This window comes from Microtus pennsylvanicus, chromosome 3 (assembly GCF_037038515.1).
Source record: "Microtus pennsylvanicus isolate mMicPen1 chromosome 3, mMicPen1.hap1, whole genome shotgun sequence".
NCBI classification, from domain to species: domain Eukaryota; kingdom Metazoa; phylum Chordata; class Mammalia; order Rodentia; family Cricetidae; genus Microtus; species Microtus pennsylvanicus.
Genome location: NC_134581.1, coordinates 138,536,698 through 138,548,997, shown reverse-complemented (window position 1 = coordinate 138,548,997; position 12,300 = coordinate 138,536,698). Strand labels below are relative to the sequence as shown.

Here is a 12,300-nt window from a genome sequence, read left to right as displayed (position 1 = left end):
TACAGGGACTCGGGGACACTGAGGGAGGGAGAGGGAAGGAACTTTGAGTATAAAGACTACACACAGACCAGTGATGAATACCAGTGTTTGGTGGTGCCTGTGCGAGGGCTGAACACGGGACCTCGCACATCCTGTGCAAATGCTGTTCCAAGGAGCTGCACCCTATCCATTAACAGTAGAGCTTTGATGTGGTGTTCTCTGTCTGTATCTTCTGTTGGTTTCAGTTTCTCCATTTCATGTTACTTTTTTCACGTTTGACCAGACCCTTTTCACTTTTAACGAGGGTCTAGGTGCTGGTAGAACCCGTGTCATATGACTGCAGCTTCCTTATGTCTCTTTGGGTTGTTTTCTTAGGAAGTCACTGTTGGTGATCTGTTCAGGTCTGTTCTCTTGGGCTGCCCAAATTTCCAGAAGGAGATACCTTCAGAGTCCACCCAAGAAGAGAATGTACAAGCACTACTTCCCCTGTTGTGGGAGAACGTTTACATTCTGAGAGTTCAGTATGCTTCCGGCGTGGGATGCCTGCACTTATGCTCTGTAACCAGAGATAGGTCTTCTCTCAGATGAAAACTCTCAGGTCTGCTAGGATGGAGATGTGGCAGGGTCCCTAGCTGTGAAATGTTGGAGTGAACAGTGCCAGGGTTCCAGCCCTTTGAGCCATTCTCCCTACTTTCTACCCTAAGCTTTGTTCTAAAGTACTTAATAATGCAGTTAAGTTCTCACCCAGTGTCTCAGGTGGCATCAGCCTTTTGAAGTCCCCTGAGAGAGCTCCACACCCACAGCCTTTTCAGAGCTGGCACCTGGGTCTTGATGGATACTAAAGTCTGCATTTGCTACTACAAACAACGCTGGAATAGGAACCTTATTTAAAAGTCACCAATAGAAGGTCTTCTCAGATTAATGGCAAGTGGTATATATGCATTAATTATTTTCTCATATTTTCTTGTAGGCCTTGAGAGTGATGGCTAAAATTATGAGAGAATGTTGGTATGCCAATGGAGCAGCTAGACTGACAGCTTTGCGAATTAAAAAAACATTGTCACAGCTCAGCCAACAGGAAGGCATCAAAATGTAACTGCAGCTTCATGGGGACTCTCCTCTCTTCATATCTGCTCCTGGGCGTGTTTGGGAGGCCTGTTCTACCTCACTGGGAGAGCGGAGGGCACTGCTTCCTCTTGCTGCAGTGGAATATGGTCAATTGAAAGCTTCCCAGAGTTCCTCTGGGCCCAGAGGCCGCCACGGGGATCCTTGCTGTGCACTGCGGACGCTTCTGCCCAGGACAGTTGCAGGATGTTGTGTAGTCTACTTTGTTTTTAGAAGGCCTGCTGGCCCCCAGGGAGCTGCTGTGCTGGTGGCCGTCCGTGCAGTGAGGGCTGGGCGTCGAGTGAAATGAAGCACTTGTGGTTTTCGCTCCTGGTAGTACATTCTCAGAGGATTCTGAACCACTAGTTTCCTTGATCCACTTTGAATGTACTGTTTTATAATTTTTCAGGATCTGAAACTAACACCTGAAACTCTATAGTCTAATAAAGAAACGGCCTCGTGTAGGCATGAGGGGCACAACTGATGCATTGTGTTTGTGTAGTTCCTGCTCCTCACACTCAGAACTCAACATGCCTTCAGCGTGGGCTGTGTGCACCAGGAAGTGCCACTTCTCCATCTTTCTGAATGGAAACGGACAGAACTTCTGCAAGTCTGTGTTAAATCCTGTATTGTTTTCATTCAAAAAATTTATTTTTCTGAGTAACCTAAATCTTTTCTGGTTTTTTTTTTTTTTAAGTTTTTGTGGTAGATGTCATTCGATATTTATGCCTTTCTCCTACCCAAATGTGCTTGAACCACTGAGGCAATGCAGTAGCATTAAGAAGCAGTTATTGGTCATGTGGGAACATCCCCACATTGAGCTTTGAAGCTTTGCAGCTGAGATGTGTTTTCTGAGTTTATTTTAAAAAGCCAAGTGGCACTCCAGACACGTACAGTGCTTTATATGGATTTAATCATTGTGGCACACAGACTCTTCTGAAAGGAGAGCTCTGTTTGCTGCCTCGTCAAAAGTTGTATGCGTTTCTGTAAGCCATTTTTTTTTCTTCATCTAATCAAAGACTGGTTTTTCTGTTTTGAAATGAATTGCATTTAAAATTCAAATGTGGTTAATGTTAAATAATAGGCCTTTTCTAGGAAGGCAGAGATAGTTAATTTGAATATGCAACAGGTGTACTTGACTTTCACATGTTATGTAGCTGTATTTGTGGATTCTATCTTGGGAAGGATAGAGTTAGTGGAGTTCTGAGGTCACTACACTTTGAAGAAGGCAGCTTTTAATTCAGTCTTTTTATCTCATATATAGATCTTGCAACTGCATGGTTAATGGTAGCACTAAATACAGCGCACACCTGATACGGGGAGAAGTGGCAGCTAGCAGCCATTTGAGTGGAGGCTCCCTTCATGTTTTCTTGGCCACATGAAATGTTCACAGTCAGCCTGTTGGGTCTTTTCATCAGTGCTGGAGTTAGCTGGTTAAGCCTGGGTTTTATTTCCATGCTCTCAAGTCTTTGCAGGTCTCATATGACTTTCAACGTCCTTTCTATCACTGTGATCATATTCTGAGAGGAAAATGTTATCATTGCTTGAGGCAAGATGTTGAGCGTAGTGGTAGCAGTTCCCAGATAGGAAGGTCAAGATGACCTCTAGTGTTTATTCAAGAGATTGTGACTATTGATGCTGAGGCAGCTGCTTTCTGTTTATGTCTTATCTCAACCTACGATAAATCTGAAGACTATTTGGTCTTAAACCAAAGTAACTGTAGGATGAATGACATGTTACATAGGCATTAGTGTCAGCTTCGTGCATTTAAAAACATCGTGGGGAAAAGTGCTTAGAGTTTAGTATTTTTGAATACAAATTTGAGTTTTTTTTCTGTAGTTATCATGATTTCATCAGTGTGAGTAAGCGTGAGGGTTTGTTATGGTGTGTGTTACGTCACCTGCTTGATAAGCTCTAGTGCTGTGGTCAGGTACTTTGGGGCCTTTGTTTTTTGTTCTCTCCATTTCTAACCCTTTAAGATTGCTTTATGGAAATCCAGGGGACCAATGCATTTTATCACTAAAACTATTTTTATATAATTTTAAGAACATACCAAAAGTTGTCTGAGTTGAAGTTGTAATACAGTTTCTCGCTTTCATACAAGGAAATGGGTTTTTCCGAAGATGCGTTTCATCACATCAGAGGCTGAAGAATCGTTATGTTGTTCTTGCCTAAGTGGATAAAATGTGCTTTTGATGAATCAGGGAACTTTTTTAAAGTTGGAATTTAGTTCTCAATTGAGTTTACGTGTTTATAGCTAATTTTTTGTCGAGGGGTAGTTTGCTAATCCCAAGTGGCCAATATGAATATGAAAATAACTTAAAAGCTGAGATAGATCATGGTTACTGTGGCTATGACTACAAATACATCTGACTAGAAAAATAATTTTATGTTATTTTGTAATATAGTCTATTGTTTATATCACCTATCAGAAATACCCTCCTCTTTCCAAGACGTAGTATGGCTAAAACCTACTCTGACAAATGACTCATCACCTTGTCAGTGCCCTGGCCGAGAGCGTGAGGGAAGTGCGAGTTACTGAGGCGTAGACAGCTTGGGCCCCTTACATTTCAACTGTGTTTCTCCTGGTCTGCCTTTCTGCTGTCCCTGGCTCAGAGATTTGTCCCCCACCCCACCTCCAGCTTTTGTACTGAAGAGCTGCTTTTGAGACCTAAACTGAAGTGGTTGATGAAGCTCTGTGACACTTTCCCACTTCACTGAGTCATTAGATGTCACGAGGAGTGGTCTGCAAACATGGGGCCGGCGATGCTCTGCTTTGATGCTAGCTCTGGGCAGAGAGGAGGGTGACAGCCAGGTGGCAACAGGAGTTTGCCTCAGAAACAGTGGCCAGCTGTGTTCCTAGTAGAGCGGTGAGGCCAAGGAGCTGAGCCTGTAGCCCACTACTGCAGTAGTGCTCAAGAAGTGCCTTGAGGCCCTATGTGGTGCCATGGCCATCAGGAACTCCAGACTTTGGTTTTCAGCACAGGTTAAAGTGGTCACATGACTATTTGCAGTCCGTACATGTTTGGCTCTTTCCCTATTATCAGATAGTAAAACCAATGACAAAGTACTGATTAACACACACACCAAAATCTGCCCACTAGACATAGCAGAAGTTTGTGTTTTCGCTCAGTGCACTGAAAGGATGGTCGCAAATCATTTCTTTGTCCCTTTGTCATGGAGTGTTCTGGCTCCACATGTGGAGATCCCAGATGTTCTGTCGCAGTGCAGAACATGTCAACGCATTAAGAGTCTGAAGAATAGTCCCCGGTGGCAGTGCAGTTCATGTGTTAGGTTGACGTTTCTGTGGGCTCTCTCTAGGAAAGCGGAGGGCTGTCAGTACGCTGTTTTCAATCCTGTTATGCACTCTTACAAACATTTTTAAAATATGGTCAGTAACATTCAACCTCTTTATTAAAACTTAAAGCAAATTTGCTTTTTGTTTTCAATGAGATTTTGAGTTGAGTATCATGAACTGTGTTTTGATAATCCCTTTTTCACATTGTGCCAATGGAATGGAGTAGTTGATATTTCTTTGTATGTCAAGGAGATGCTTCAAAATGTCATTTGCTTTAAACTTAAATTACCTCTCAAGAGACCAAGGTACATTTACCTCATTGTGTATATAATGTTTTAGTATTTGTCGCATCCTCCGGGTCTGCAGTTTATTTCTGTAAAGTGTGAGTGTTATGTTGCTAAGTTCTCAGATGGTACTGTATTGTTTCTACTTGTACCCCAAATAACATCATCTATACTGTCGTCTGTATTTTATTGTATTTGTGCAAAATCTTTTGACTCTGTTGGTGTGATCTCTGCCCTTTCAGATATGTACAGATGTCCATAGAAATGTTCATTTCAGTTGAATGATTTTGGAAGCCTGTGAAGAAGAGAGAAAAACACAACTGCGTTTCCCCCATAAGTTTTTAAAATTGTACATGGTATGTGTAGTAATATTCCAGAAGAACTGTAAATAGAAGCTAGGAGTTACGTCCTAACACTACAGTAGAAAACGGAAGCAATGCAAATAAACTACTTTTTCCCACCAGTGCCAGTGGCTCCATTCTTTTCTGGAAGACAGAAATGAATAAGCTCCCTAACTCGGTCAGGGTGTCATAAGAATCCACTGTTTGATGAGGTCCAACAGTCCCAAGTTTGGGAATAGCCTGGGTGTGCATGCTTCCAGGGAGCTTGGGCTGCATAGCACAACCTGCTTCAAAACAAAACCCAAAGCCATTAATGGTAAAACTGTTAGAAGAATTGTCAGCTAAAGCCCAAGTGACACTCTTTAGATTCAGATGTAATTGTGGGGAAAATACATAGTATCTGTCTTGCTTAGGGTTTCTATTGCCGTGAAGAGACACCGGGACCATGGCAACTCTTATAAAGGAAAACATTTAGTTGGGTACCTTACATTTTCAAATGTTTAGCCCATTATCATGGTGGGACATGATGGAATGCAGGCACATGGTGCTGGAGAAGAAGCTGAGAGTTAATACATCTTGATCCACAGTCAGTTAAGAGAGCACACTGATTTTGCACAGGACCTGAGTGTGGCGGACTTCTCGACCAGCGAGGAAGAACGACCACCACACCAGGATGCTACTCAGAACACGCTTTACTGGAGTGTCCTTGATTGATGGGGAGCAGGAAGCGAGAGGGGCAGGAAGGGAAGGGCAGGGAGCGAAGGGGAGAGAGAGCATGAAGCGAAGGGGCGAAGGGCACTGAGGCAGCTGCTTAAATAGGGAATTGGCACACGGGTCGCCCTGTGATTGGCTGCCACCAACAGCTGACACCAGACCGCATCGGGATAGGCTCAAGGATCCTCATCCACCGTGCATGCGGGAAGCGGGGGACACGCAGCTCTCAAAGGCATAGCCAAATATGGAGTTGTTTATTTCCAACAAGACAGCATGTCGGCGCCATCTTGTAATGGCGATCCTGTCCGGCTCACTACACCTGAGTTCAGTTCTCAACGCCCGTTGGGGGCTCACAACTACCTGTAACTCTTATCTACAAGGATTTTGATATCCTCTTCTGGAGTGTTTGTTAGCATAACGGTAGACATACAGAGCAATGAAACAAAATTCAGGAAATGAACCCTTAGAAGATGACCCGGTGGGAGAAAGGGTGACATTTAACAGTTGCCACTGGGGATGGCCATATTTCACAAGGAAAAAGCCAGCAAGAGGGTTAAATCTTTATAGAGGTCCCTGTTCTACTATACAGTTCTTAGAATGAAGTATGAAAAACCACACAAAGGACTTCAACAAAACCCATTAAGAAAACAAATTGATAGATTGGAATTTATTAAAATTGAAGGTGTTTCAGGGCAAACATAACATCATTAAGAGTAAAGGGACAAACCAGAATGAAGCATCTCAAAGTTACATGCCTGAAAAGATTGGTGTTTAGGATATATAAAGAACATTAAAATTACTTTTCGTGTGTGTGTTGGGGGTGGTACATGTTTGCGCATTTTAGTGCACAGAACAGCCTGGGGAATTAGATTCTGTGCACCATGGAGACTCGTGGAGACTCAAACTCACGGTGGTTAGCTTGTTGACAAACACCCTTTGAGCCATCTCCCTGATGCAAACAATATGAAGAGCTCAAAAAAATCAATAAGAGTCCAGTTTAAAAGTGGCTGAGAGTTTGGTAGGCATCTTCCTGAGAAGATACATGGATGTCTACTAATTCTTCATAGAGACTACTGGTGACAGGTGTAGTGACATGCTTGTAATCCCAGCAGTTGGGAGACTGGGGCAGGAGGCTTGAAAGATCCTGTCCTTTTTTTTTTTTTTTTTAAGAAGAAGAGGAGAAAAAGAAAAGACAATATATACCAACTGTTAACACTTTCTTTGGCAAAGCCCTCCACTCATTTCTGGAATGTAAAGTGACAGAATCTTTCAAAAACAAATTGGATTTCTTAGAAAGCTAAGCATAACCTTGTTTCATGACCCAGCAGTTCCATTTCCGTGTATTTATGTGCAGTAGACTTGCCAGAGAAGAAAACAATATTTCCAATGAAACCTGGTTATTAGATAAACAGAAAAAGTGTTTATTGTAAGAACATCCTTGCATTGACGAGAACATACTGTTTGTTGTTTGCCCAACACTGAAATGTAACTGGCCACCCTGTATGTTTGCTTGCTAAATCTAGCAAGTGAAAACACACCCACACAATGACTTACATGTGGATACTTAAGCTGCATTTTCATAACAGGCAAAATATTATCCGTGTTATCACACTCATTGATGAAAGAACAGTTCTCACCTCGGAGGAACAAAAGAGATGGTTTGTTCACTTCTGAAATAGAATGCAGTGGGGTGTCACTGGTGCTGTCTACTGGTGTTGGCGGATTTCAGTCTTCAGTGTGACTTTAGTTCATGAAAGCTCGGGGAAGGGAGAGACAATCGTCATCCTCTGTGGTTGGGGGAACAGGAAAGCTGCCGTTAGCACACATTCTCCACTAAGTTCATTTAATTGAAATAATTAGCATACCCCGTAGCGTATTTTGGGATGGATCTTAGTGTCTTATTGCAGTGATAAAATACCACAGTAAAATTCAACCTAATAAAAAAAGGATTGATTCTGGCCACAGTTCAAGGTACAGTCCATCATGACAAAGCATCAGGGACTGAAGGCAGCTACTGGTCACATCACAGGAAGCAGGAATTGGCAATGGCATGATGCCCTCCACCTCACATACACAGCCCAGGATCCCAGCCGGGATGACTACTCTCTGCAATGAGCCTGTCTTCTCATCTCAGTTAAGACAGGATAATCCCCAACAGGCATGCCCAGGGGCCTATCTTCCAGAAGAGTCTAGAGCAGTGGTTCTCAACCTGTGGGTCACAACTTCTTCAAGGATTGACAGACCCTTTTACGTGGATCTCCTAAGACCATGGGAAAACAGATATTTATGTTAAGATTCATAACAGTGACAAAATTACAGTTATGAAGTAACAATAAACGTGATTTTATGGTTGGGGGTCACCTCAACATGAGGAACTTGTATTAAAGGGTCGCATCATTAGGAAGGTTGAGAGTCTTTGTTCTAGAGTTGTCAAGTTGGCAACACTTAGTCATCATAGGATGATAGCCCCGGATTCCTTCTGCACAGTCGTGAAAGAAGCAGAATAAAAGAACTATCATTGGCATCAGAGAACTTGGCACAACAAGGATGCTCTGGCACTTTTTCGCTGGGTTCACACTTCTGTAAATGTACTCAACCCCATTCACTGCGCACACACAGTGGGTAAGTTTTATGATGTTTAACCTATCCTTTGATAAATCTGTTGAAAAGAAAGCTCGCCGACTGCCAGCGTTCTCACCCAGTACTCCGTGTACCATACTGAATGATCCTCACGTGTATTACTTCTTGCTGTTGTTTCTGCTCGGTTTGGTGCTAGACTCACCTCGCCCCTGCCCTGCTCACCTTAGTCATCCCAAGGCTCGGCTCCAAGGCCAATCCTTCAACAATCCTTCCCATCCTGCCTGTGGTAGATCATCTAGCTTCCGTGGGTCCAGGTCTGCACTTTTCTCCCATTTTAACCCCATCCCCCTGAAAGAAGCAGCTGTTTTCCACATTTAACCAAATATCTAAGAATTAACAAGCCAGTGTGATGACTTGCATGCTAACTCTGCTATGTCCTTGGAGTCTCAGGGAGGTTGGCATATTTGGGTGTTCTTCAGTAGTACAATACTGCTTCTAAAGCATCTCCTCGGAATGGCTCCACAAACCACTTTGTTTCTGCTCTTCCTGAGATCCCCCTAAACCACTACTGTTGCTGCAACAAGATGTGAACACCCCCCAAACAATGATCATGTCTGATCTATTTCTACAACCCTCTCACCTACCCCAGAGTTGGGCTCAGAACAACCCCGAAGAGCTTGGTGGATGGGTGCCATGAACCCATGGCTTGCTATATATAGTCTGGGCTCTAGGAAGCCTTGCCAGACTAAGTACTTTGATTCCTCCTGGATGCCACAGTCATGGCTGTGTTTGAGTCATTCCAAAAGACAGTCCATGTGACTTTAGGGCTTTGCACCAACCTAGCAGAATAGGCATCAGAAATACTTGTGAAATGATACATGCATGTATGCAGAGGACCTGCAGTCTAACTTCCCCCCAACATGCAAACATCTCTGCTGTGGCAAATGGGGTGGAAAGGCTCACTTTCAGTCACCAGGGTGAATTCATGGTTTTCATTAAGTATTGTTTATGCAAAGTGAGACTTAAATTTAAACATTTTTTTCTAGATTAAAAAAATAAATCTTACCCTGTTAGTTCTGCCTGTTTATCTCCCTAGGCCCATGTCTACCTCTGCCCTGGCAAAGTAAGAGATTTGACATTATGTTCCATTGGGCTCTTGGGTATGGTGAACAAACTCCATTGCTGGCCAGGGTGCAGCACACTTTGAATCTTCTCACTGGGAAAGCAGAGGTAGGCAGGTTTCTGCCAGTTTGAGGCCAGTCTGGTCTACTTAGAGATTCCCAGGCCAACCATACGTAGTGAGCCTGAGACACCATATCCAAAACAGAACGAAACAAAACAGAACAAATCTTTCCTAAACATTGGCCATGCCTTCCCTAGCTTCTCTCTGTGAGACCCACACATCAATCCTTATGCGTGCTTATGGTGGAGGATAGCCCAGTTTTCAGCTGGCCATAAGTCTCAAAAGGTGATGTTATGTAAAACAAACCAAAAAGCCCAACCCGAAAAACAAAGCCCTCATTTGCAAACTATCTAGTGCGTCTCCACAAGGGGGCAGTGCTGCTCTTCCAATGTGGTTTTTGTTTTGTTTATTGGTTTTGGTTTGTATGGATTAAAATAGCTGGGGCTTTAGATGAGTTCCTTCAAACTCAGTTGGACTTATTCCTCGGGAGGCCTTTTCAAAAGCAGCACATCCCCAAGACTGACTGTAAATTAAATAAATCTTTAATACTTCATTATTTGCAGTTTTAGATGCTAAACATTGTACATGCTTCTAAAAATTCCTCGTAGGTGTAAGAAGAGAAACCCAAGATTCCCAAGAATGTTGCCATCAATATAAAATGTATACACGTAAAACATAAAGATATGTAGTATTCAAAAGTGCACCCTCACTGGCACACACGGGCTCACACCAATCCCTCCGTTTCTGCAATTTCCAGTTGCTTCTGTACAGCCTGCATTCCACACCAGTACGTAAGACCCCATCCTCCTAACTCTTAGGGCTATAACCTTTCCATCCTGCTCCGGAACCATGGACAAGTCTTTTCAGACTTGAACCTCTGAGTACTTAAACCCAAGGAAAACCACGGTGTGGTTATGTATGCATATCTAACTCCACAGAATGTGATCGATCTACAGGGGAAGGGAAACTCCTACCCAAGGCTTGCCTCTCCTCTGCCGGGACTCAGGTTTCATCAATTTGTTTTACACTTTACTCACTTGGCCTCAGCCTCCCCTCATTTTCATTTGTTTGCCTTAATCTCTTTGCTTTGCTTTGTCTTGCTGGGATGGAGCCCTGTGCATTTGGCCCTGAACCACACCCCCAGCCCCCAAGCTCCCATTTTGAAATTGCATTCTTAGGCTCCCCCTGTTCTCCACGTGTGCTTCTGGAGTAATTTCTGAGTCTGAGTGCATATGGGACAAATGCTCTACAAATATAGCTGATGGCTGGTTGGATCCGGGGTATAAATTAGACCTCAATTCCCTTTCCTCTGGATCTTCAGGAGCCTGGCTTTAAAGCTCTTCTGATGGGAAGTCTGGTGGATTCCTTTGTGGATGGCCTATTATTTTTTTCTTTCTGGAAGCTTGGAAGACTTTCTATCTTTTTTTTGGGGGGGGGGTGCTTGAAGTTGTTAGTACAAGGAGGTCTTCTGTCTTAGTGTTTCTATTGCCGTGAAGAGATATGACCATGGCAGTGCTTATGAAGGAAAAATATTTAGTGGGGTGACTTACAGTTTCAGAGGTTTAGTCCATTACCATCATCATGGTTGGATATGGCAGCGTGCTGGCAGACATGATGCCGGAGAAGTAGCTGAGAGTCCTACATCTTGACCCACAGGCAACAGGAAGTGAACTGCAATACTACACATGACTTGAGCATATATGAGACCTCAAAGCCCTCCCCTGTAGTGACACACTTCTCCCAACAAGACCATACCTACTCCAACAAAGTCACACCTCCCAATAGTGCTACTCCCTGTGAGTTCATGGAGGCCAATTATGTACAAAGTACCACAGTCTTTGTCTGGGACTTTATTTCCATTTACCCTGTTTAGCACCTGGCAGGCTTGTAAAGCCTGAAGACTGTGGTCCCTGCCCCATACCCCCAGCTTAGGGAGGGTCTCTCTTATGCCTTTGATTACCTCTCTTCCCTGCAACTCCTTCCCTTTGTATTAATTCCTGTTAAATGAATGGATGCTGGCATCTACATCTTTTCTATCCATCAACTCCTCTTTCATCTTATTTGTGTTTGTTTTGAGACAGGGTTTCTTTGTGTGTCCTTGGCTGTCTTGGAACCTGCTCTGTAGACCAGGCTGACCTCGAACTCACAGAGATCCACCCGCCTCTGCCTCCCGAGTGCTGGGGTTAGAGGCGTGCCCCACCACTGCCCAGCTCATCTCCTTATAGCTTCCCCATCACTTCTGGTCTCAGACTTCCTGATACCGGGCCTGCTTTTCAGCCATTTCCAGAATCATTTTCTTGTTCATTGTGTTTGCTGCATTTGGGGGTGGGGAGGAGACCATCATTTACAATTTCTAGAAACTACTACATGTTTTGATGGCAACTAACTCTCCCTTCATCCGTTGCCCATTCTCTCAAGTCTCTCCGAAGACACTAATTATCTGAGTTTCCATTTCTTTTTGCACCTTGCTCTTTGCTGGCCTTCTCTTCTTCTTTTCTCCTGTTCCTTCTTGAGTGTGTGATTACTCATGGCTGTGCATGCATTTCATAATGAAGCTAACCATATGGATGGCCGGTGTGGTCTATTCCACTAAGAGCCTGGCTGGCTTCAGGTTCCACACTGGTGGGGCCATGTCACAAGCAGGCTTCTACCCACACTTGCCAGGGTAAACAAGGGCTTGAACCAAGGTCTGAGGAGTCCCTGCTGTGCTTTTTCCTTGGGTAGGGTAATTTCTAACCCCATCATTCCCACCCCTGTGCCGTACACCTCAAGCCCTGCTCTGCTTCTCTTGAGTTCCAACCATTAACATCCTTTCCA

The 12,300-nt window shown here is 43.8% G+C and overlaps 1 protein-coding gene across 2 annotated transcripts in view; it reads left to right on the top strand.

Annotated features, from left to right (window-relative positions):
• The window catches only part of Tgfbr1 (transforming growth factor beta receptor 1), a 51,786-nt gene extending 46,658 nt beyond the window's left edge, over window positions 1–5,128 (top strand). For both annotated transcript variants that reach the window (XM_075967255.1, XM_075967254.1), the window contains exon 9: window positions 950–5,128. In XM_075967255.1, coding sequence (XP_075823370.1) covers window positions 950–1,075 — 126 coding nt within the window. In that variant the 3' untranslated portion in view covers window positions 1,076–5,128. The remainder of the gene's footprint in view (window positions 1–949) is intronic.
• The last annotated feature ends 7,172 nt before the right edge of the window (window positions 5,129–12,300 follow it).